This window comes from Rana temporaria, chromosome 1 (genome assembly GCF_905171775.1).
Source record: "Rana temporaria chromosome 1, aRanTem1.1, whole genome shotgun sequence".
Taxonomy (NCBI): domain Eukaryota; kingdom Metazoa; phylum Chordata; class Amphibia; order Anura; family Ranidae; genus Rana; species Rana temporaria.
Genome location: NC_053489.1, coordinates 242,784,130 through 242,807,869, shown reverse-complemented (window position 1 = coordinate 242,807,869; position 23,740 = coordinate 242,784,130). Strand labels below are relative to the sequence as shown.

The 23,740-nt window shown below is 44.7% G+C and overlaps 2 protein-coding genes across 2 annotated transcripts in view; one reads left to right on the top strand and one right to left on the bottom strand.

Annotated features, from left to right (window-relative positions):
- Window positions 1-21,858, bottom strand: part of LOC120939781 (telomerase protein component 1-like) — a 48,132-nt gene extending 26,274 nt beyond the window's left edge. Inside the window, exons 1-4 of the mRNA XM_040352138.1 lie at window positions 21,747-21,858; window positions 9,841-10,005; window positions 8,058-8,242; window positions 152-476 (exon numbers count right to left, since the gene is read on the bottom strand). Of these exons, the coding sequence (XP_040208072.1) occupies window positions 152-476; window positions 8,058-8,242; window positions 9,841-10,005; window positions 21,747-21,806 (735 nt within the window). The 5' untranslated portion in view covers window positions 21,807-21,858. The remainder of the gene's footprint in view (window positions 1-151; window positions 477-8,057; window positions 8,243-9,840; window positions 10,006-21,746) is intronic.
- On the top strand, window positions 14,334-18,970 carry LOC120939790. Its single transcript, XM_040352149.1, has 2 exons — window positions 14,334-15,720; window positions 18,718-18,970. The coding sequence occupies exons 1-2, from the start codon at window positions 14,352-14,354 to the stop codon at window positions 18,723-18,725; spliced, it is 1,377 nt and encodes a 458-aa protein (XP_040208083.1). The 5' UTR covers window positions 14,334-14,351; the 3' UTR covers window positions 18,726-18,970.
- Window positions 21,859-23,740: the final 1,882 nt, after the last annotated feature.

Below are 23,740 nucleotides of genomic sequence, written 5' to 3'. Positions count from 1 at the left end.
ACATGTATACTCCCTATGCCTTCACGTCATCTACATAGCTTGTGATAAGTTTTGTATGATGTTAATACTGATTAATAAAGAATAGTCCCATTAATGCCTTCATATGTTCCTTCTTTTTGGATATATCTTTGATTGATATACTTTTTTTTACCTTCTCTATTCCAGTAGTGAAATCAGTGCCCAGCACTTGGCAGTTGTACTTCAGAATCTGTTCTTTGGGAAAGCGATGACACACTTGTTCCTTGAGTGACTGTATGAATAAATCATGATGACCCTTGTCCTGATATCGTGGAAGATCCTGTAAGGATAGCTGGGACAGAAAAGATGGATCTCTCAAGCAAAAAGCAGCATTAGGATTAACATTCCTGTAAGCACCATGTAGGATCTCTGTTCCTGTTACGGACACACCATTGACCCAGTTATATTCTTCAACAATCTCTTGGGGAACTTCAGCCGCTTGTGGTATCCAGCCAGCTCTGAAAGTGGGAAGAATGGGCAACAGTAAACTTGAAGCAAAAGAGACATACGTTGCAAAGGGGAAAAAAAAAGTCTACAAACATGGGTCACGTTTTTTTTCAACTCCCGGCAAAACTTTTATTTTTAATTTTTCTTTAGATGGGCTAGGAAATGGTTAGACCCACTGTGTGGTCACTTTCAATGTCCCCTCTGGGGATTTTTTTCCTATTCTGACACCTGTCGTTTGCTCAGGAAGTGAGGGTAACTCTTCCCAATGGAGAAACAAACAGCAATGATGACCTAAACAAAGTTCTAACCCTTCCCTATTCTACCCATTCTGCTGAACAAGAATTGTTTTAATATTGTTTGTGTTTTCATTGGGGAGATTTCCTCTTACTTCCTGTTGTGTCTCACACCTGCAAATAGGCAAAAGGTGAGGGAAATATAATCAGTTGGAACATAGCAATCATAATTTTGCTCTTAACAAAAGTGTAGATTATGAAATAGTATGCATTACAATTTAAGAGCAAGTCTATAATCACTTATTCATTGCAGAACTGTATATGATTGGTTACGCATCTATATCAGACAATGAATAAACCAAATTGTATTTGGAGAACTTTAAAAAAATAAAAATTTTTAAAAGGTTTATATTGCTTGGAAAATTATAGATAAAAACAGATGTTACATCAGTGGCGGCTGGTGCTCAAAATTTGTGGGGGGGCACAAATTCTGAAAAAAGAAAAACACCCATCAATTGCAGCCTCACTGTGCCCATCAAATGCAGCCACTGTACCATTAAAAAAATTATCACTTTTATTCCTATTACAAGGAGTGTAAACATCCCTTGTAATAGAAAAAAGTATGACAGGTCCTCTTAAATATGAGATCTGGGGTCAAAAAGACCTCAGATCTTATATTTAGACAAAAATGGAAAAAAAAAAAAAAAAAATTGACAAAAAAAAAAATGTTGCTTTAAGACGCTGGGCGGGACTGACGTTTTGACGTCACTTCCGCCCAGCAGAGCTATGGGGACGGGTGAAGGAAATTTTTCCTTCACTCGCAACCCCAGTCAGCTGCCGAATAGTCCCGATCGCCTCCGCCGCTACCGACGGCTCCGGTAAGCGGCGGAGGGTGCGGGAGAGTGGCGGGCCCCTCTCCCGCCACCGATAACGGCGATCTCGCGGTGAATCCGCCGTGGAGACAGCCGTTATCGTGTACACCACTGCCCACTGAAAAGATGGATACCTCGGTTTTGGCAGCAGCTGCTGCCGTTACCGAGATATCCATCTTTAAAAACAGGACGTCTTTTGGACATGGGGCGGTGGTCAAGAGGTTAAAATGTTTAAAAAGTTAAAATGTTGTTCAAAGTTTGATTGAAATAGCTTTTGATTTCAGTAAATACTGTATGCTGCAAACACAACAAATTAACAATTTTCAGTTCTTTACAACCTATAAAGTGTTTTAAAACTTACGGTTCCTAATAATTTGGAACAGTGCATTGTAAAAAAAACTGTTATCATTAGGAGGTTTGTTTAATAAAATTTGAATTGTACTCTTAATAGTTGATAACATGAGAATTATGCTGACTGTTGTTTACATCAATTATTTAGGTAAATGAGAAAAATATCATTGGCATAATAATTTGGAACAGGGTGTCGAGCCAATGGCTCTAATCAGGTGCTTCCAAAAAACACATCCACCGTTGTAATTCAGGTGCCCGGTGACCGAAAAGGGGCCGGACACCTGAATAGGAGGTGTCAGCAGCGACCATAGATAGATTCAAGCTATACACTGTATAGCTTAGCTATATCAGCTATTCCTATTTGGCAGGCAGTAGATTGTGCTAGCTGCAGTGCTCTAACGTGTTGTATTGCCTGTGTGCGGGGAAACATGCGGAGCTTCTCACATGCGCAGTGTATAAAGGGATATTGCGTGAGTGAGAACGTCGTTCACAGTCAGTAGAAAACGTTGGAAAAACGATACGAAACTTGATTTTGGACTTTATGATCAGTGGATGAGTTTGTGGGTTAGATATGGGGAGGAAGCTAAGGCTTGACTGACATTAGCTTTTTTTGCTTAATTTTGACTTGCAGAAATAATGGAGGCCTTCAGAGAACAGGAGTTCTTCACAGAATTTGTTCAAAGGGGGCCCCGGATGGCAACCCCCCTTTTTTCTAGAATTTTTCTTTCCCAAAAACTTTGAACTGCTGTTCAAAGTATATAGGGCCAAAGGGTCTTGTCAGGGCCGATCCTCCCTATAGGCTCACTATGCAAGCCGCTTAGGGCCCCGCAAAGCTGCGAAGGGCCCCCCAAATTACTAGAGGCCCCGCCTGGTGAGAAGTAATTTTCGCCCCCTCACCCCGCTTCTAAACTTTCTTTAATGTGACATGTCACTGTCGTCAGCGCCCTCTGCTTCTCATTTTTAATGTGCCAGGTCATTTTGCTTAGGGCCCCAGGGAGGTCAGGATTGGCACTGGGTCTTGTAATGACCTGGGGGGAGTGGTGGCAGGGACCAAACATTACATTAAAGCCGCAAGCAGTATTAAATTTATTTTTTCTTATAGTAATCTCATGTTGTGCAGGGACATTTCTAAACACGTACCACTATAGACACCCAGCAGGTATGATATTTAAAGGAATTTTTCATTTTTTTTTCACTTTAAGCTTCATTAAAATGGCTGCTCCACAAAAAACTACAGTTTTTAAAAGTTTTTTTCCCATTGATACATGTTCCCTGGGGCAAGACCCGGGTTCTCAAAGACGTTTTCCAACAATAACTTGCATATTGGGCTTTAAAATTAGCACTTTTAAATTCAAACGTTCGAGTCCCATAGACTTCAATGGGGTTCTAAATGTTCGCGCGAACGCTCGGTCCGTTCAAAAGTTCTGGTGCGAACCGAACACGGGTATGTTCGGCTCATCCCTACCCAGCACACACCTGACCAATTAGTGTGCTAGTGGTTCTGAATACTTGGACCCAGAATTAGAGATTTCATTCCACCTGGATCATTTTGAAATCTCCAGGTCCCAAAACTGACTTTATCAAACCAAATACAGAGAAAACTGCAAAGCCAGTTTCCTCTCAATGACACAAACTCCCTGGGGCCCCTCAACCTGCCTGGTGAGAATTTTGGGTCATAATCTCTGATCATGATCATTAGCACCTGCTTGGTATGATTGGTTAATCATACACCTGACTTTAATCCTACAAAATCCCTGACTGTGCAAGTGTACAAAGTGTTCAGGTGTAGGAATTTACTGGTTTAAAGCTAAAGGGTAGTCACCCCAAATATTGATTTGACTTCTGTTTGCTCACTTCGAATTTCTTAAATTTATAAAAATAAATAAAATATATATTTCTGAAAGCATTCATACTCTACAGCATTTCTTCACAACTGCCTATAACTTTTGCACAGTACTGTATATCAGTGGGATGAAGAAGGGGAGGGAGCAGGGCTCTGTGGGGTGCATGGAAATAAGGGGATCTATGGGTGCTAAAGGGCTAAAAGAGATGGAGGTTAAGGGGCTTTTGGATGTTCTAAGGAGGAGGAGAGGGGAGGTCTAAAGCCAAGTTGTCCCCCCACTCTCTGTGTATTCACTCAGTTGAAACCTTCTCAGCGCAGGGCCCACTGGGAGTGAAGGCAGCCTCTCGTTCTTGGGTCATTTGATATGTCACATGATAACCGAGGCAGGAATAAAAGCAATCTGCGCTCACTCCCCAGCAGTGCCGCACCGAGATGGAGGTGTGTTCTCAACAGCTTCAAAGAGCAGAATCCTCCATTCAGAAGCCATTTAGGCCCCTGCTCCTTCTGACAGACGTTGTGCTGCAGTGAGGCACCGGAGAACAGAGCAGCCTAAGCTTCCAGTGCACTCTCCCACATATCAAAACTGCTTCCAGGGCACATGCACTTTCTGCCCCTATCCCCTTCCTTGTTCCAGCCCTGAGTTCATCATTGTTTTCTTTAAGAGTTGTGCTGGCTAATTCTAACACCTTGTTGGAAGCCTATATTGCAGTAATACCGAAAGAGGGCAAGGATCCCTCAGACGTGGCGAACTATAGGCCGATTTCGCTCCTAAACGTTGACGTAAAAATCTTCTCAAAAATCTTAGCGACGAGGTTGGCCTTTTATGTTCCAGCTTGGGTAGGTCTTGATCAGGTGGGTTTTGTCCCTGGCAGGGAGGCCAGGGACAACACCATCAAGGCCATTCATTTACATCATTGGCTTACTTCCACAAAAACTGAGGGGTTCTTTCTGTCACTGGATGCGGAGAAGGCCTTTGACAGGGTGGCCTGGGACTATATGCACTCGGCCCTGGAATCACTTGGTCTTGGGACCAGACTGAGGGCCCTTATTGAAGCGCTCTACACAACCCCACGAGCCAGGGTCCGAGTCAATGGCCACCTGTCAGAGGCCTTCTCCATCCACAACGGCACCAGACAGGGGTGCCCCCTCTCTCCTATACTGTATATCCTCACACTGGAACCCTTACTTCGCTGTATTCGGGCCCATCCTGATATAACAGGAGTTCAAATTCGCCAAAAGGAATACAAGCTAGCGGCCTTTGCCGATGATATCTTGCTTTTCCTTTCCTCCCCCTTGATAGCCTTACCTAATCTACTAGAAGTGTTTAAACAGTTTCGATACATCTCGCACCTGAAAATTAATTATTCCAAATCGTTTGCGCTAAATGTCTCTCTGCCTCCATCGCTAGTGCTCCGCTGCCAGGAGAATTTCCCTTTCCGCTGGAAATCTGATGATATAACTTATCTGGGCATTCAGCTCCCAGGTAAACTTTCAGACCTGTATGAGAAGAACTTTTTGCCTGAACTGAAGGCTATACAACAGGATATGTTACAATGGGAGTCACCTGTGATCTCCTGGTTCGGGCGAGCTGCTATCTTGAAAATGACGATACTTCCCCGCATGCTCTATAAACTGCAGACGATCCCGATTGCACTCCCGCCTTTCTTCTTCGCAACCTACAAAAGAATATGCAGGAAGTTTCTGTGGGGATCTAAAACACCCAGAATTAGCTGGGCGAAGTTAGTATTGCCCAAAGTAGAGGGGGGTATTGGTCTCCCGGATTTGCAACGATACTATTGGGCTACACACCTAACACGTGTAGTGGATTAGCGAATACACACACGCGCTGTAAGGACTGGGTACGTTTGGAAAATCAGATCACGGGAGCCCAACTCGAGAAAACACCTTGGATCTCCAAGAGGCATTGGACGCCTGACGTCCTGTCTCATCCAATGGTTGGAGCAACCTTATCGGCATTCACGAAAGCTTGTGATAAGTTTGAAGTATCAAAAACAGAATGTAGACTGACCCCTCTTAGGGGTAACCCAGATTTTGTCCCGGGACGAGATGAGGGCTACCTGGTGGCCGAATGGCCACATACTGATATGTTGGCCAAACATTTCTTTTCAGGAGATAGGTTCCTATCTCTGAAAGACCTTGAGAAGATATCCCTAACAAAGAAATTTCCTATGTTTGCGTATCTACAATTGAGACACTTTCTAGATGATCCAAGGACCAGGGGTGGTTTTACAACACCACCCACGGTACTTGAGTCACTGTGCGCTAGTAAGTCACCTCAGAGACATATCATTTCGATGCTGTACGCCTCCTTGTACAAAGCGCCCTTTGTGTCTGTGCAGGTGGAACAAGCCTTCTGGGAAACCCGGCTGGGCAGAACAATTGAGATGAAGGAATGGGAGAAGATCAACTGGTTTATCTTTAAAGGCTCAATAAGTGTGAGCATTCAGGAAAATGGATATAAGATTAGGACGCGGTGGTACAGGACACCGGATGTTGTACACAAGTTTGCCCCAGCCGTAACAGATAGGTGCTGGAGGTGTGGACAGGCCTTAGGTACCTTCATCCACATTTGGTGGGAATGTTCCCTGATTCAGCCATATTGGCAAAAGGTGCATGACGTGACGACAGCGGTCTCTACGCTTCCCCTGGAGTTTTCACCAGCACAATACCTTCTTCATCTCTCAAAAATTGCCCAAAAGCGATATCGCAACTCAGTAGCAATACATATGGTCAATGCAGCCAGGCTGTGTGTTCCTGTGCACTGGAGAGCCACGACACCTCCCACTATCAAGGAATGGATGGCACGCATTGACCACATTGCATCGATGGAGGAGCTGATAAGCACTGCACACGATAGAATTTCTGACTTCACTTCCACCTGGACTGTGTGGTTCGATTTCCGGAACTCAACAGAGTACCAAGCCCTTAATTGAGATCCTGAAGGATATGTTCAACTGACGACTGATGTGTGACATAGCTAACATGTGGAGCTTCCACTGTAAGGTAGACGGCGGGGGTGGTGGGCCTCCCCACTTACCTCCTAAAGAGTATTGGGTCCGGTGATATGCTCCCCCTCCCCTCCCCTGTGATGAGTCCACTTCCATCCCTCCCCCCCCCCCCCTTTTTTTTTTTTTATATTTTCTTTTTTTTTTTTCTCTTTCTTTCTTCTCTCTCTCTCTCTATTCCTCTCTTCTATCTTCTTTCTCTCTCTCTTTTCTTCTCGTCTTTTCCCTTCTTCCCTCCCTCTTCTCTCTTATTTTTTCGCTCTTCTCTTTTGCCTGTATGCGGGGGTTGGACGTTGGGATCGAACGGGGTGTCCTCGAGTCGGTCCCCACACCCATCCCACCTATACCGAGAGGATCCACGTAGTGAATAAGGGACGTAAGACAAGTAGACAAGGGTTATGGGTTAGCTGTTGTCCTTAGGAGGACATAGAGACCTACTGAATAGCTGCAAGTAGAAATATTGCCTCTAGATCGATTTACTACGCACTTCCCCTACGGAGTATATGTGAATGAGGTAATTCACATGGAATATGTCAATGTTTTATGATACTTGTCTCACTTGCTTAATCTGTACCGTTCCACCCTCATGTGAACACGTTGCTGTGAATCCTCTTGTGAGGACATGTTATGTTTGTTGATGTAGAAGTTGTATATGCAACATTGTCCATACCTTTTTGCTCTTAATAAAATCTTTATGGATTAAAAAAAAAAAAAAAAAAAAAAAAAGAGTTGTGCTGGCATTCTCAGCTGCAAATCAGACCAAGAGAGCAAAAGGCATGGACGGTTGTCAGTTGATCTATAATGTATACCATAATACTCAAGTTATGAAACAGTTTATTAAGACACTTGTGGGTGGTATTTACTAAAGGCAAATGGACTTTGCAAAGTGCAGTTGCTACCAAAACTTAGTAAATGAGCAGATGCTCTGCTGATTTCCATCATTCAATCATGTGCAATCACAACTGCTGTTTTTGTATTTTTTCTTGCATGTCTTTGGTAATTCTTTGCAAAGTGAAGGTTTACCTCATTTAAAAAAACGTTGTTAATGTACCAAGTTGCTGTACTTGTGTTTATTTTGTACTTGTGTATTTATTTTTCTCTCTTTCTGGACTTTGTACCTCATTCTCTTTTCTTTAATAAATATTTCATTGACAAAAAAAAACTTTGGAGCAACTGTGCTTTAGTAAATGAACCCCTTGATGTAGTTTGAGGATATTCAAAGTGAAAATTTTGTAAATAGAAAATAAATAAAAAATAAAGTATTTACCGTTCACCTAAAAGTACCACCATTAGTGGCTTTCCAAATGTGTCCTGGTGGCATCGATCCAGTTCACCCAGGCAAGTAGCAAAAATGTTTCCTGAGGGAGTGTCTTTAGGGATCCCCCATCTTAAGTCACATTCTACAAGGCACATACTGCGGGCTTCACACCATTCCCTAAGCTCTGGGAATACCTGCAGTGGTATTAGCAATGGAAGAAAATCTGTGATTACAATAAGTAAAATAGAGCAGCATGGTTAATTCACATTTTTGTTGGGTTCATTTAAAAGGAAGTGGGAAAAAATGCAGTAATAAACTGATCAGCAATACTTTACTTTAATTTACTTAGCTGAGAAAGATAATGAAAACCACTTTGTACATAAAAAACGCACTTTGCAATGTAAGCATGTATTTCAAAATACACTTGACAATTTGTAAGTACAGAGAGGATTACATATACATGTATCACTACCCCCGAAGGAGCTGCTGGTTTAGATTTGGGCCTGCACATTACCTCACCATTCGTTGTCTAGGGGATGAGAGTCTATAGAAACCTCAATGTCCACACAAGTTGTAAATCCTTTTTGTTAAACTTTATTTCACACAAACTTGCACAGGTAGAGAGATGGAGGGTCAGGGAAAGTTCAGGCACTTAATGCAGATCACTGGGGAGCTTTTAAGCTTCAAAGAAAAGTCACACTCACCACTTTCCTCCGAGTGGGTATTGCTCACCCGAATAGGCCCCTCTCACCGGCCTAGCAGCCGGGATGATGCACGGACAAAAAAAAAAAAAAAGAAAAGAATAACAGCCTCTGCCACAGACTTTAGTGCAATAAAGATGAGCTGTTCAATAATCCCCTGCCACAGGATTTAGTATTCGGATATCCAGCCTTACAGTTTAGAGCCTTTAAGCCGACCCGGCACACTGTAAGGTAACATAGGCTACGGTGCATCCTCCAATAAAGTCACCAGGCCTTCCCTGAGATACCAGCCTTCCGCTTGGTCCTCTCCAGGACAGGTCCTCCCCTGGTTTCCTCCATTGAGTGGCTTCCTCCCTTAGGACAGACAGCGCAGGATCACCTCCAAAGTGCAGGCCCCAGTCACCACAACTAGGCCGACGTGGCAGGGATGCAGCTTCAGGCCAACGTGGCCCCATGGTTGAAAATCAACCATTACATACCTTGAGCCAGGAGGGCCACGAGGCAATAAGACCCAAAATATGGCGTCTGCCCCCTTAAGTACTTTTTCCCATCATGCCCAGCGGGGAGACCACCCCCACTGGGCTATTCCCGGGGAAAAGCACCCAATACACTCTGGCCTGCTTGTATTCCAACATTGGCCTGGGATGGTAACGCCATCTACAGGCAACAGTTGGAAGTCCTTCAAATACAGCCATAGCTGGAAAACGAGGCTGATTTAGCCTTAATCATCCCAAAGTCTGAGCTAACTACCAGCTCAGACATACACTAAATTTAAACATAGCGTCTGGTCATCAGAAGCAGGGCGCTACACACAAAACTATAAGAAAAGGTTATAAAAGAGTAAGCTAAATTTGATTTTCTCACTAAGATTCAGGGAGGGCAGATCACATTTTAATTAGAATAACGCAAACTCAAAGCTAGCTATACACCCAAGCCAAATTTACATTTTTTGGGGGAATTATTTTCAACAGGTCCACAAATTATGAAATTTGGCAGTTCGGAGGGTGCATACTCCTTTAAGAGGAGAAGGTGAAAGACCAATTTCTCAGAAACATTTTTTTTTTTTTTTGGTGAAAAAACGTATTACGTACCTGTTTTACTAGCACCTCTCTCTCTGAATGAAAATCATCAAATGTGGATGATACAAACACGCGAACTGTAACCCATCTAGAAGACACTGGTAGTTCAAAGGGCCTCTCAGTGGGTGGTAAATTATTAATTGCATTCCACAAGTGGGCTATGTGATTGGATGAGCTCTAGTAATATAAAGAACAAAATATAAAGTTAAAAAAGGTACAATCCACTTATGGCCTTTTACATGCATGCAAGTACTCACAACATCCTCGCACATTATGAAAGATTTACAACTAAGTCTACCTTTCTCCAGCGCTGACAAGTCAATCCTCAAAGATGTTGTTCCATCTACCATCACTGCCATGTTCTGCCTGTTCCATCACTGAGCAGCCACTGATGATGTATCTCCTGCATGCTCTTGCTGGAGGTACATTATCTTTGTGGGCAGTAACCCAAGCTGCCTTGCATGCAGTCATCATGAGCAGCACCACCTATCATACAGGTTCCAAGGTTCTCCAAGCTTCTTAGCCTAACCTGTTACTGTCCTGTGCCTAGATAGTGGCTGCAGGCCAAAACTTCTCAAACTCTCAATCTCTGTCCTGTTAACCCCTCTTTTCAGGAAGTACTCACACACTTGTTTCAAGAGTACAATTCTTAGACTCAGCGGCTAGGGTGGCACTAGTAGATACATCCCTTACTTCATTCCCCAGGCACTGGCTGTAATAAACACTTCTCACAAACACAGAAGGCTTTTTTTACTTGCTTATGTTCAGCAGTGAAACATAGCAGCCTAGATATTGGCAGAAACATAGTCCAAATAGTGGCATGAATTAAATAGTGACCAATAATGAACTTATGTGCTGCCTGTGAATTCTTCCCTTATGAGCTGCTAGCAAGCAACCCTGTGCCGCCCAATGGGCGTATTTTTTTTATATATACATATTGTTTCTCTCAAACATTTTCTAGGTATGTTATGTTTAGTTTACATGCTGCCATCTAGTGACCTTTTGTGGTAATGCACCTATTCGTTATTTCTTTGTCTGATCTATGACACAGTATGGAAAGGGATTTCTCTGTGTAAACAGAAAAAACACTGCGCTAACGTGTGAAATCAATTAAATAACCGTGTAAATTGAAATAAAGAGCTGCCAGTATTAATTACTAAATACCATAGTAAACAAAAGAGCACAAAAAACAAGATAATACAGCGCTAATAACTTGACCTGTGAAAAATATATGTGAAATGAATGGCCAATAATAATATGAGTGAACACAATAAGTGAATTGAGAATATAACATTCAAAATATCAGACCCATCCAAATTAATGAATGAGTGTAATAGAAAAAATAGTCCATAAAAAAATCAGTGAATTGAGTCCAATTTAAGTGACCAACAGTATCTGCATGTGAAAAGATCCTCCACCGAAGATGAAGTAGAAAGACACCCAATATGTGGGAAATGAAATCTCCTTACCAGAGAAAAAGACCGGGCTTTCAACGGTCTCATAAGGTATGAGGATGTTTAAAGTCTTCCCTGAAAAGACTATTCCAGACACTGCTACTAACACCAGCATAAGAGCTCCAAGGGACAAGATCCTAATCAGATCCACTCCAGTTTAGCAATTGGCGTTGATGTATTCATAAAATAAAGAATGGTGGGAAACCACATAGTGCGTTACTGTGTAAAAATTGAATTTAATAAAAACAAGTGTGCACTTACAGCAAAGACTTGGTAAAATCGCATGTGGGATATGGCGTGGAGAGGATGGCGTTTCCTCGACCTTCCGTTTGCTTTGTACCTCCGTTCGTCACGTGTCTCTCCATCTAACGTGATGACGTCACTACGGCTAAGCTCCTCCTACGCGTTTCGTCACAATACGGACATCTACGGGGATAGGCTGCCTGGGGAGCGAGGCAGCCTATCCCCGTAGACGTCCGTATTGTGACGAAACGCGTAGGAGGAGCTTAGCCGTAGTGACGTCATCACGTTAGACGGAGAGACACGTGACGAACGGAGGTACGAAGCAAACAGAAGGTCGAGGAAACGCCATCCTCTCCACGCCATATCCCACATGCGATTTTACCAAGTCTTTGCTGTAAGTGCACACTTGTTTTTATTAAATTCAATTTTTACACAGTAACGCACTATGTGGTTTCCCACCATTCTTTATTTTATGAATACATCAACGCCAATTGCTAAACTGGAGTAGATCTGATTAGGATCTTGTCCCTTGGAGCTCTTATGCTGGTGTTAGTAGCAGTGTCTGGAATAGTCTTTTCAGGGAAGACTTTAAACATCCTCATACCTTATGAGACAGTTGAAAGCCCGGTCTTTTTCTCTGGTAAGGAGATTTCATTTCCCACATATTGGGTGTCTTTCTACTTCATCTTCGGTGGAGGATCTTTTCACATGCAGATACTGTTGGTCACTTAAATTGGACTCAATTCACTGATTTTTTATGGACTATTTTTTCTATTACACTCATTCATTAATTTGGATGGGTCTGATATTTTGAATGTTATATTCTCAATTCACTTATTGTGTTCACTCATATTATTATTGGCCATTCATTTCACATATATTTTTCACAGGTCAAGTTATTAGCGCTGTATTATCTTGTTTTTTGTGATCTATGACACACTTCCTTTCTGTGTAAAGCTCCACCCTTCTTGCTGAGTTTGTACTTCCTGTCTAATGGAGAAAAGCTACAGGCCACATGTAACATGGGCACATGTATTCTGCATAAGTAAGCGTCAGACAGTATCATCTTTTGACCATGCGATACTACAACCTGTTCATATGCTGTAACCTGTCATTTGATGTTTAGATTAAAGCAACTTCTGTGAATAGAATCGGTATTGATGAGTTCAAGCTATCTGATAAGGATTGTCCTCAGTGGTTATATCGGCTAATACAGGCCAAGCATAGGAGGTCTCACAAGGGATAAATCGCTTCACAACAACGGAGTCAGAATAAACCCTATGTGTTCCCACATAAATCAATCTGTTAAAAGTAGTGTATATGGTGCTGTACTGCTCTAAGTGACAAATAGCAAAAAATTCACCACCAAATCATAATCCAACAAAATGTTCAAAGGAAACGTGTGTGGTGAAATGCTGATCTATACTCAAGTGCTCCACCTAAAAATAATAATATAAGCAATACTCTACAATCAAAACACTCAAGCAAATGTTGTGCCAAACAAAATCAATAGTAACAGCAATTGTAAATGTTAATTATATTAATTATATTCAGTAGTAAAAACTGCTCCACCCAAAATTAATGATTCAAATAATGCTCCACCTAAAAATATAAAATGTATAGATATATTAGTCTGTGTATAGTAACTAGAAACATGACAGTCCCAAATGCTCCTATCAAACGTGAATATACAATTGTGCTCTACCACTTGTGTAATGAGCCCCTCACCTAGTTAAAGTGTTTGTTAACCTAAAGATCCTGTCCCTTTAAAGCATGTTATATATCAGACAGGAGGCTCATATCTTATGCATTATTTTTTCTTTAATAATGCTCATAGCAGAAAAAATTCAGTAAACCATTAATGTAATTAAAAACTTGAAAACTACAACTCCCAGCAGTCCCCGGGCCCCAATAGCCCCTCCCAGATCCTAGTCTGTATATAAGTGACTGACTGAGGTGAATCGTCCTCTTTCTTTCTGCTCATAGCAGCACAGATAAGTAGTTTCATTGCTTTATGTTTCTGTGGGGGAATAGGGAGATTCCTTTTCTTATCTCCCCACTGTTTTTCCCCCTTTTTCGAATTTCATTAATTTAATTTCATTAACTTCATTTATTTAATTTCATTATTTTCATGTATTGATTTATGTCATTTAATTTTTTGCATTTATTTATTTGCTTTTTTATTTGAATTTTATTTTATTTATTCGGGTGTCTGCCGCTGCTGCGTCTTTTGAACCTCCCTCCCCCCTCTCCTCGGTGGGCGCCATCTATTGTACGCCTCCATCTTCTTCCCCCTTTCTCCTCAGCGCTCTTCGCGCGCGGGGAGGGGGTGGAGCCTCTGACGCGGCAACGGCCGTCCAATCGGCTCGTCGGAGCGTAATAGCCTCCTTCTTCTCCCCATTCTCCGCAGCGTTCTTCACGCGCGGGGAGGGGGCGGAGCCTCTGACGCGGCAACGGCCGTCCAATCGGCTCGTCGGAACGTAGTCTCGCGAGACTTCGTTCCGGCGCTCGGGGGATCTCGGCTCTCTCCTTCCCACTGCCGCCAGTACAACGCTAGCGGTGGGAAGGAGTGGAGCCTGTTGTACGGTAACACGGATAGGGGGCTTTAGATAATTCTACATACGCCCTGCACCCTGGTCTCTCTCTCTTTCTTCCCTCTGGTGGACGGAATTTATTCCGGCTGGAGGGTTAAGCATAGTGCGAGCCCCCCCCCCCTTTTTTGGGTGCAGTTTTGGCGGTCTCAATTTAATTTGAATTGCAGGGCATTGCAAAGACATTGACATTACCGCCAGTAAACGCAGGGCTTTAAATCTTTTTGCTGCAATTATGTCTGAGGAACCCACTGCTATTCCCCCCAGAGGGGAGGGTTTCCCTCTAGATGCTGTACAATTCCTGACAGCAGTCCAGATTCAGGACCTGGTTAACAGGCCAGTCCAGACGGCTCTGGCCTCGGCCATACCGCCTTCTAGCTCACATTTTATGATACCCAGTTTGTCATCCCCGCCACTGCAGCATGGCGAACCGCCATCCAAAAAAGGGAAAGTTTCCCATAAACAAAAACATTCATTGGCGGCACCCGACTCCCCGACAGGGGAAGTAAATAATATGTGTCAGGCAGTTCCTTCCTCGGTCTGCCAACCTCAGCATCCACCAGACTCTGATCGACCCCTGGGCCTCAGGGAGTTAGAAGACAAGAGGCATAGGTCTGCAAGACGTGTAAAATCTGACTCCTACATAGACTCCTCTGAGGAGGATTCCCAGAGCATTTCTGAGGGACATGAGTCTGACGACTATGAGTCTGAGGTTAATGGAAGGGATGCTGGGGATAAGGCGCTTGACTCCAACGCCACCCCTGTTACACAGGGTGAAGTAATCCTGGATGCCTTGGGAGAACCATTTTTTCACCCTGACGCCATTTCCCACCCGAGATCAGGCGAATGGTCTCCCCTCCCTCAGGTAGCCCAATACGTTGAGCTATGGGCCAGAAAAGCCCTAGACAGACCCGCCCGCAATAAACTGCGGGCTGAATGCCCTAGGCCATTTATCCCCAATAAGGTGGTGGATACACCTGAGGTAGACCCTATTTTAACCAAATATCTGGCAAAGTCAGGCAAACTCCCCAAGAAAGGGATAGAACGTTCTTTCAGGACTATCCAAGAACGTGTCTTAGATTTAATTGGCCCTCTCACCAAGATTTTAAATTTGTCCGAACAGGCGGCCGCTTTGGACCAACCGGTCGACTTAGCCCAGCTGCGTGGGTGGGCCCAGAGGGCTATTTGCCTAGCAGGCACCGCCAACACCACCTGTTCGGTGGAGAGACGCCGCTCCATCTTAATGTGGCTGGATCCCCAACTCTCCCACCTGGCCGAAACCGAACCCGGTCCAGCGGCGGGGGGTATGTTATTTGGGGACAACCTCATGAAGTTCGTAGGCCTGTTTACAGGACTGGACAAAGCTCAGACCTCACTAAAAAGGTCAGGTTCCAACAGAGTTTTTCCCAGGGCCGGCAGAGGTAGAGGCCGATCTGCCGGCCGCCTTTCTTCTTATAGGCCACAATACAGACCAGCCGTCCACTATCAATATCAACAGGCTCCTCCTTCCTACACCGTCCCGGTGGCGCAACCAGCACCGTTCTTCCCACCCCGGAGCAGACCCTGGCGAGGACGCGGCTACCCCCGTTCCCGTCCTCCTACCGGTAAGTATACCTTGCATACCGCATCCACACATACCAGTGGGGGGACGCCTGATGTATTTTACCCACGCTTGGTCTGTGATTAAGGCAGACGCGTGGATATTACAGACGGTCTCGGGTTTTCAGATAGAACTCCTCTCGACACCGGTCTTAGACATTATTCCTCCCCCTATCAGGTTTACACACCAAAACGTTGCTCTCATAGACAACGAAATAACGGAGCTCAGGTCCAAACATGCGATACTAGAAACCGAACACTCTGCCCCAGGGTTCACGAGCAACCTCTTCCTAGTGAAGAAAAAAGGGGGCGGTTACCGTCCAGTAATAAACCTCCGGGACCTGAATCAGCATGTCAACTACAGACATTTCAAGATGGAGGGGGATTCACTTCCTCCGAGATCTCTTACAACCGGGAGACTGGCTGGTGAAGGTGGACCTGAAGGACGCTTATCTCACCGTCCCGATTCACCCGGAGTCACAACACCTGCTTCGTTTCCTTTGGAAGGGACGTATGTGGCAATTTACCTGCCTTCCATTCGGCCTGTCGTCCGCCCCGTGGTGTTTCACCAAACTGATGAAACCGGTGGTGGCGACTTTAAGAAGCAGGGGAGTGCGTCTGATCATTTATCTGGACGACCTCCTCATCATGGCCCACTCCAGGAGCCTGGCCTCCCTCCACATGTCTTGGACGATCTCACTACTGCAAAACCTGGGGTTTTTGGTCAACCAAGAAAAGTCGATCCTGGTCCCAGCCCAAGAGATGGAGTTCCTAGGCTTCTTGGTAGACACCAATCGAGCCGTCCTCTGCCTCCCAAAAGCCAAATTAGCCCTGATTTGCAAAGAAATCAGGGCGGTTCTACGCAAGGGTTCCTTGTCCTTAAGAATTATGGCCCGTCTGGTGGGGCTTCTAGCGGCCTCCATTCAGGCTATCTTCCCTGCCCCTTTTCACTACAGGGCCCTTCAGAGGCTCAAGATCATGCATCTCCGCCAGGGCCTCAGATACGCGGACGAGATCCCAATCTCTCCGGAGGCAACGGTGGAACTGCATTGGTGGCTACGGCACGCCGTCCAATGGAACGGCAAAACCATTTTCAACTCCAGCCCGGATGTCATCATAGAATCGGACGCGAGCCGTCACGGCTGGGGCGCTCGTTGCGGGGAAGCTTCCACAGGAGGGACCTGGTCCACTTCCGAAGCAAGATTACATATCAATGCCTTGGAACTTCTGGCGGCATACTTTGCCGTCAAGAGCTTCATACCACAAGCCTCCAATTGTTGTGTGTTGTTCCGTATGGACAACGTGGCAGCAGTTCAATATGTCACCCGCTTGGGAGGCACCAGATCCAGGATCCTGGCAGACCTTGCAAGGGAGTTCTGGCACTTTTGCCTAGCACGCAACATCGTCCCTATAGCGGAGTATATCCCGGGGGTCTCCAATACGGTGGCCGACTGGAACTCACGCCATCTTGCCGATTCCAGCGACTGGATCGTTCGGTGTTCCTTCACTTGAAACAGCTCTGGGGCCCGCTAGGCGTGGACCTTTTTGCTTCTCGTCTCAACCACCAGCTACCCAGTTTCTTCAGCTGGAGACCGGATCCGGAGGCATCTGCGGTAGACGCTTTCCGCCTCATTTGGCAGAGGGGAACGCACTATGCGTTTCCCCCCTTCCAGATGATTTCCAAGGTTCTCCTCCATACGGCGAACCAACGGGCGACAATTGTGTTGATCACACCCTGGTGGCCGACACAACCCTGGTTCCCTCTCCTCCTGGGGATGGCCGTGGATTATCCCAGGCTGATCCCCCAATTCCCACAACTTCTGACCAACCTGAACAGAGGTCTTCATCCTCTAGTGGTGGAGGGCAACCTTCATCTCCTAGCATGGTTGATTTCGGGGTCCCGGACAGCGATCTTTCAAAATCAGCTAGGGATCTCCTCGCCTTGGCCTGGGCCCCCGGGACTAGATCGGCCTACCGATCCGCCTGGCATCTCTGGGTTCGTTGGTGTGATCAACGACAGGTTGATCCCATTCACGCACCTGTGTCAATAGTGGTGAACTATCTAGCAGACTCTTTTGAATCCAGCAAATCTTATAGTTCCATCAATGTATACCATTCAGCCATCTCGGCATATCATTGCCCAGTGGACTCCCTACCAATGGGAAAACACCCACTGGTATGTAGGCTCCTACAGATTCAAACGTCCCCCTAGGCCTAGATATCAGGCAACCTGGGATGTCTCCAGGTTGCTCGACATGTTTGCCTCGTGGGAGGACAATGACAACCTGTCTCTAAGACTGTTGTCATATAAATTAACTGCTCTACTATGTCTAGTTTCCGTCAAACGTGTCTCGGACGTTAGAGCGTTGGACGTTTCTAGGCGACAAATCTCGCCTCAGGGGGTCAAGTTTTCGGTGGTCCGCAGGACCAAGACGGGTATTCACTCGGTCTTTTATCCGTTCTTTCCCGCGCATCCCAGGCTTTGCGTTGTACGTTGCCTACAGGCATACGAATCGCGGACGGTTGACCTGCGCTCACCAAATCTGTCCCAACTTCTCGTCTCCTATGTCAGACCTCATCATCCAGTCTCTTCCGCCACACTGGCGCGATGGGTGCGTTCCGCCATGGAGATGACAGGCATAGACACCTCCCTGTTCGGTGCTCACTCGTCCAGAGGCGCTATGGCTACTAAAATTGTCTCTTCAGGAGGTTCCCTCTCTGACTTACTACTGGTGGCTGATTGGTCTTCTGAGACCACCTTTCGTCAGTTTTACTTCAGACCGGAAGATCACGTGTCCATGAGTTTTATGACGTTGTCTGGTTTATGGTATAAGGTTAGCACTTCTGTTGTTAGCTTTGAACTTGCATAAGATATGAGCCTCCTGTCTGATATATAAATTGAGATTTTCCTAGCTTGTGACGGAAAATATTAGTTATATGAAGACAGGAGGCGAGTATCTTCCCTCCCTACCCATCCCTGTTACGATTCTGATTTCTTTCAGGATATTGAACGCTCTGATCGTGGTCCAGAAGGCGGGTGAGCGGTCGGTGACGGAGTTTGGATTCTTTTACAGTCCCCGTTGGGACGAAGTTGGCCCATGATTGGCCTTGTTCCTGGTTATTTCCTTTCAGAGGTGGAGAGTGCGGACCAGCCCGTGTGATTTCGGGCACCAGAGGAGAAGTTTTTAATTACATTAATGGTTTACTGATTTTTTTCTGCTATGAGCATTATTAAAGAAAGAATAATGCATAAGATACTCGCCTCCTGTCTTCATATAACTAATATTTTCCGTCACAAGCTAAGAAAATCTCAATTTATATAGCACAGTGCTTGTCTCATTTAGCCCATTGTTTCACCTGAAATACCTGGCTAATCTTGACAGTTTCTGCCCTCCCCCCTGTAAGCTGACCACAGTATATCAGGGCTGCTGAGCCCTGATGCTGTGGTCAGCTTACATGCCTCCGTTATCCACAGCTCTTCTGTTTCTCCCCTGAAGTGCCTTTCCCTTTATAGGAGAATGATCACAGATATTCCTTTTTCCACTATAAAGAGCTCTACTGATATCAGCTCCTCAAAAACATAGGAGACTCCCATAGTGTGGGATAAACGTTACCTGTATTTTATAAAAATGAACACTCACACATAATTGTGCACTATATGTTGTACAGCAATACAGAGCCGTTAGTAATGCAGTCCCAATGTGGAACGCCACTTAGCAACATGCACAGTTAGGTCCAGTCAGTGTTTTCACCACACGTATCGTCAAAAATCACATGATTTCAATTCTTGTAAACCATCTGGCCCTTTCATGACATGGAAAGTCTCTTGTAGGCTAAAGAAAGTGCACCACACAAAGTATATCGTTGTACTATAGTGATTGATGGCCATGCCGCCATGGTGAAAGATTGTTTTTGTTTTACAGTAAAAATTCTTTTTTCTTTTTCCTATGCTGTGATATATAAAAGAACAACAACAACTTTAGATGCTATGCTCAACCTCCTTTCCAGTGTTGTTTTCCAGTCTAAATGATGGCTGGCATCATTCAATTCACTTGCAGTAAGCCCAGGGTGTCATTAACTCTGATAAATCACTATGTAGGCTTGGGCTCGCATTTCAATAATGGTAGCGCTACTATCTGAGTACTAAAGACCACCTCTGAGACAAGAGGATACTGAATGTCAAATTACCAGCCAGAAGAATTCTGGATTTAAGGTCCATTGCCACTTTAGCAGCCAAATTTTAGAATCTCCCACTAAATGTTTGTTATGTATTCCTATTCACATAGCTTGCCTACATAAACTATATTGTCAAAAGTATTGGGACACCTGCCTTTACATGAACTTTAATGGCACCCCAGTCTTAGTCCATAGGGTTCAACATTGAGTTGGCCCACCCTTTGCAGCTATAACAGCTTTAACTCTTCTGGGAAGGTTGTCCACAAGATTAAGGAGTGTGTTTATGGGAATGTTTGACCATTGTTCCAGAATCGCATTTGTGAGGTCAGGCACCGATGTTGGATGAGAAGGCCTGGCTCGCAGTCTCGGCTCCAATTCATCCAAAAGGTGTTCTATTGGGTTGCGGTTAGGACTCTGTGCAGGCCAGTCAAGTTCCTTCAGCTCAAACTTGCTCATCCATGTCTTTAAGGACCTTGCTTTGTGCACTGGTCCAAATAATTTGGGGAAGGGGAATTAGGGTGTGGGGGTGTTTTTCAGGGGTTGGGCTTGGCCCCTTAGTTCCAGTGAAGGGAACTTTTAAGGTGTCCGCATACCAAGACATTTTAGACAATTTCATGCTCCCATTTTTGTGGAAACAGTTTGGGGATGGCCCCTTCCTGTTCCAACATGACTGTGCACCAGTCTACAAAGCAAGGTCCATAAAGATACGGATGAGAGAGTTTGGGGTGGAGGAACTTGACTGGCCTGAAGAGTCCTGACCTATAGAACACCTTTGCGATGCATTAAAGCGGAGACTGAGAGCCAGGCCTTCTCGTCCAACAACGGTGCCTAACCTCAAACATTCCCATAGACTCACTAAACCTTGTGGACAGCCTTCCCAGACAAGTTGAAGCTGTTATATCTGCAAAGGGTGGGCCAACTCAATATTGAACCCTATGGACTAAGACTGGGGTGCCATAAAAGTTCATATGCGTGTAAATGCAGGCATCCTAATATTTTTGACAATATAGTGTATATACACATATACTCTCTGGTTGCTTCTTTGGAGCAGGTCTATACACAGGACTGCAGCTACCGTGAACAATTTCAAAATGCAATTAGAGGGACAAACTGAGGGAAAGTACTTCAACATACAATGAACCACCCAAGCTTTGGAATCTTTAACTGTTTGTTAGGACATACAGTGTGCACATCTAGTTCACAACTGCTAATGAGATCTGCCAGCACAGTACAGGCAGTGTTAATTATAGCAAACAGTTCCCTCCTTAACACTAAATAGAAGAGGAAAGCAAGGTAGAATTTAAAGTGTGTTCACCTTTGCAGACAAACTGTAAAGGTAGACTTACACTGGACACCCTCCCCACTTCCTTGGTCTTTGTTCCAGGGTTGCCAACATGTCAGCACTGCCGCAGCAACTCCAGAAGTCTGGGGATTGCGATAGCGATGACCAGACTCCATCTGGGTCGTAGAAGTGCTGATGGGGAATAGCAGGAAAAGAAAAAAAAAACGTTTTTTCCGTGAGGCTTTCCCGCTTTACAATAATTAACCGATTGTTTATCTGCTTGGTTTTAAAAGTCCCATTTTTGGTGCTTGCAGAAGTCTAGGTTCTGATGCCATAACACCGGGTATATGCACTGCATGTGCCCATAGCTCCAGGGGTTGCTTCATTATGTCTCTGCTCTGCATTAGAAATGTAATACTTTCAGGACACCTGAACCGAGTCAATAGTGGCATTATAAGCCTATTACTGCAATCTCTCTCCAACATCTTATACAAGCTGACATCGCCTCCTCTTCTTCCCATTCTGATGCTCCTCCTAAACTACAAGGACAGACTAACGATTTTTTAGGTTTACCTTTGTGTTTTTGTCATGAGCCTTCTCCTTCCCAGTCATTCTAGTCACCACGATCCCCATGTCACAGCTCAGTTAGCTGGTCACCATGACACCTGGAAACACAGCTCCAGCACCGTCTTTGTGTACACACCAGAAAACACACAGGTGCATTGTTACTAGAATGCTTTGGATTCCTAGAGAACGCAGCAGAAACATTACTAGTACTACAAGCTAGCATTTATTTAAAGCTGAAGTTTAGTATGAATTTGTAGCACTGTCCCCATAGGGCTTGCTGAGTATTGGATTCTTAGGTCTCTCCCTGGTTACCTACAGCTGGTTGTCAATGGTTCCCACTTAGGTGCAGAGGATTTCCTGCTTAGTTGCTGGGGTATTCCCATTTGGGTGCTAAGGATTTCCTCTCTATGTTGCTAAACATTCCTGCTGTTGGCTCCTACTTGTTCCACCTCTTACTCCCATTTGCTCATTACTCAAAGACCAGTCCAAAGTATTTGGGTTTTTTGTATTTATTTGGAAGGGAGAAGGGATGAGTGGGATACTTCAACAAGAACTATTCACAATAGATAAGTACAACTCTCACTTGGCCTCACCGCATGATCTGTGGTAGCAGACACACTGCTCGAACAATACAGCCACATGTATGGAAGGGTTGTCGTCTTGCTCTCACTAGCAGCACACTGGATGCACCATTTATTTTCAGGACACTCTCTAGCATCCCCTTTACTGATACCTATCCACTGACTCTTCTAGCTGAAAGGTTGGCCCTCACTTGAGAGGCCCCAAAGACACAGATCTGTACTCGCAGTAGGCAGAAGCAGATTCTTCCTGGTGTCTCCCCTTCTAGTCAGCTTTGCAGGACCTTCGGGTTCAGCTTCTCTCCGACACTCTAGGCCCCTGGGTCAAACACCCAGGGCCGCATGGCCTCTGTGGAGGAGAAGGCAGCCGCCTTCCCCCTCCTGGATTCTGTTCCCTGGTTCAACTAACTCTGAGCACATGCACTCTGGCCTTATATACAGTCTCCCACAATGCAATGCAGCAATCCTAGTGGTTGGCTCTGGGGGGGGGGGGGCGCAGGAACAGCAGCAACACTGAGGTTAGGGGAAGACCCTAATGATATACTACAAATTAGCTTGGACAGGTTACCACCCAGCAGAAGTAAATTTAGTCACCTCTGCTTATGGAAGGGTGGCTACAATAGATGACATTTCATAGATTTTTAACATGGTACACAATAAATCACAATGGTGGGAAGCATTTGGGTATGGGCTAGTTAGATCATAGACAGACCATAGCTTGAAGCTGGTCAACCAGATCAAGCCAATGTAGAGATCTGTTGCCGTCTACTGTTTGCATTTGTGAAAAACCACAATTTATAATACAATTTACCCTTTAAAAAAAATAAACCTCCTCAAAAGATGGATACATTTGGAGACACTGTAGTAGTAGTAGAACGGAGGAGCAATATACGCCAGAGAAGTGTCTTCAACCTTCTCCTTAAAAGGAGAAGTACAGCCAAAGCTTGTTTAGCTGTACCGCTCTGGGGGGGGACGAGAGCAGACAGCAGTGAGCACAGAGAACTGAGCAATCAATCATGTTTGATGGCTCGGTTATCAGTCTTAGGCTCCATTCACACCAATGAATTTTTTCATGCTGTTTGCAGAAATGCAGGAATTTTTTTTAACATGAATTCCTACGGAACATATTAACATTGATGCATATTTGTGTCTCTGAGTTTTTGGAAAGGATCAGGGACCTTTTTAAATGCAAAACTGTGCTTTATTTGGTTCAATAGATTTCAATGAAGAAGCTACAGAAAAGCATGTAGTGCATTTTTACAATGCTTTTGTTGCAATGTGTGGTTAAATCTGCCCAACAAATCCCCCCCCCTCCCCAAAAAAAAGCATTAAAAAAAAAAAAAAAAAAGGGGGGAAAAACACAGAAAGCACAGCAAAAAGCACTGCATAAAAACTCAAATGCAACATGCATAGATATAAATC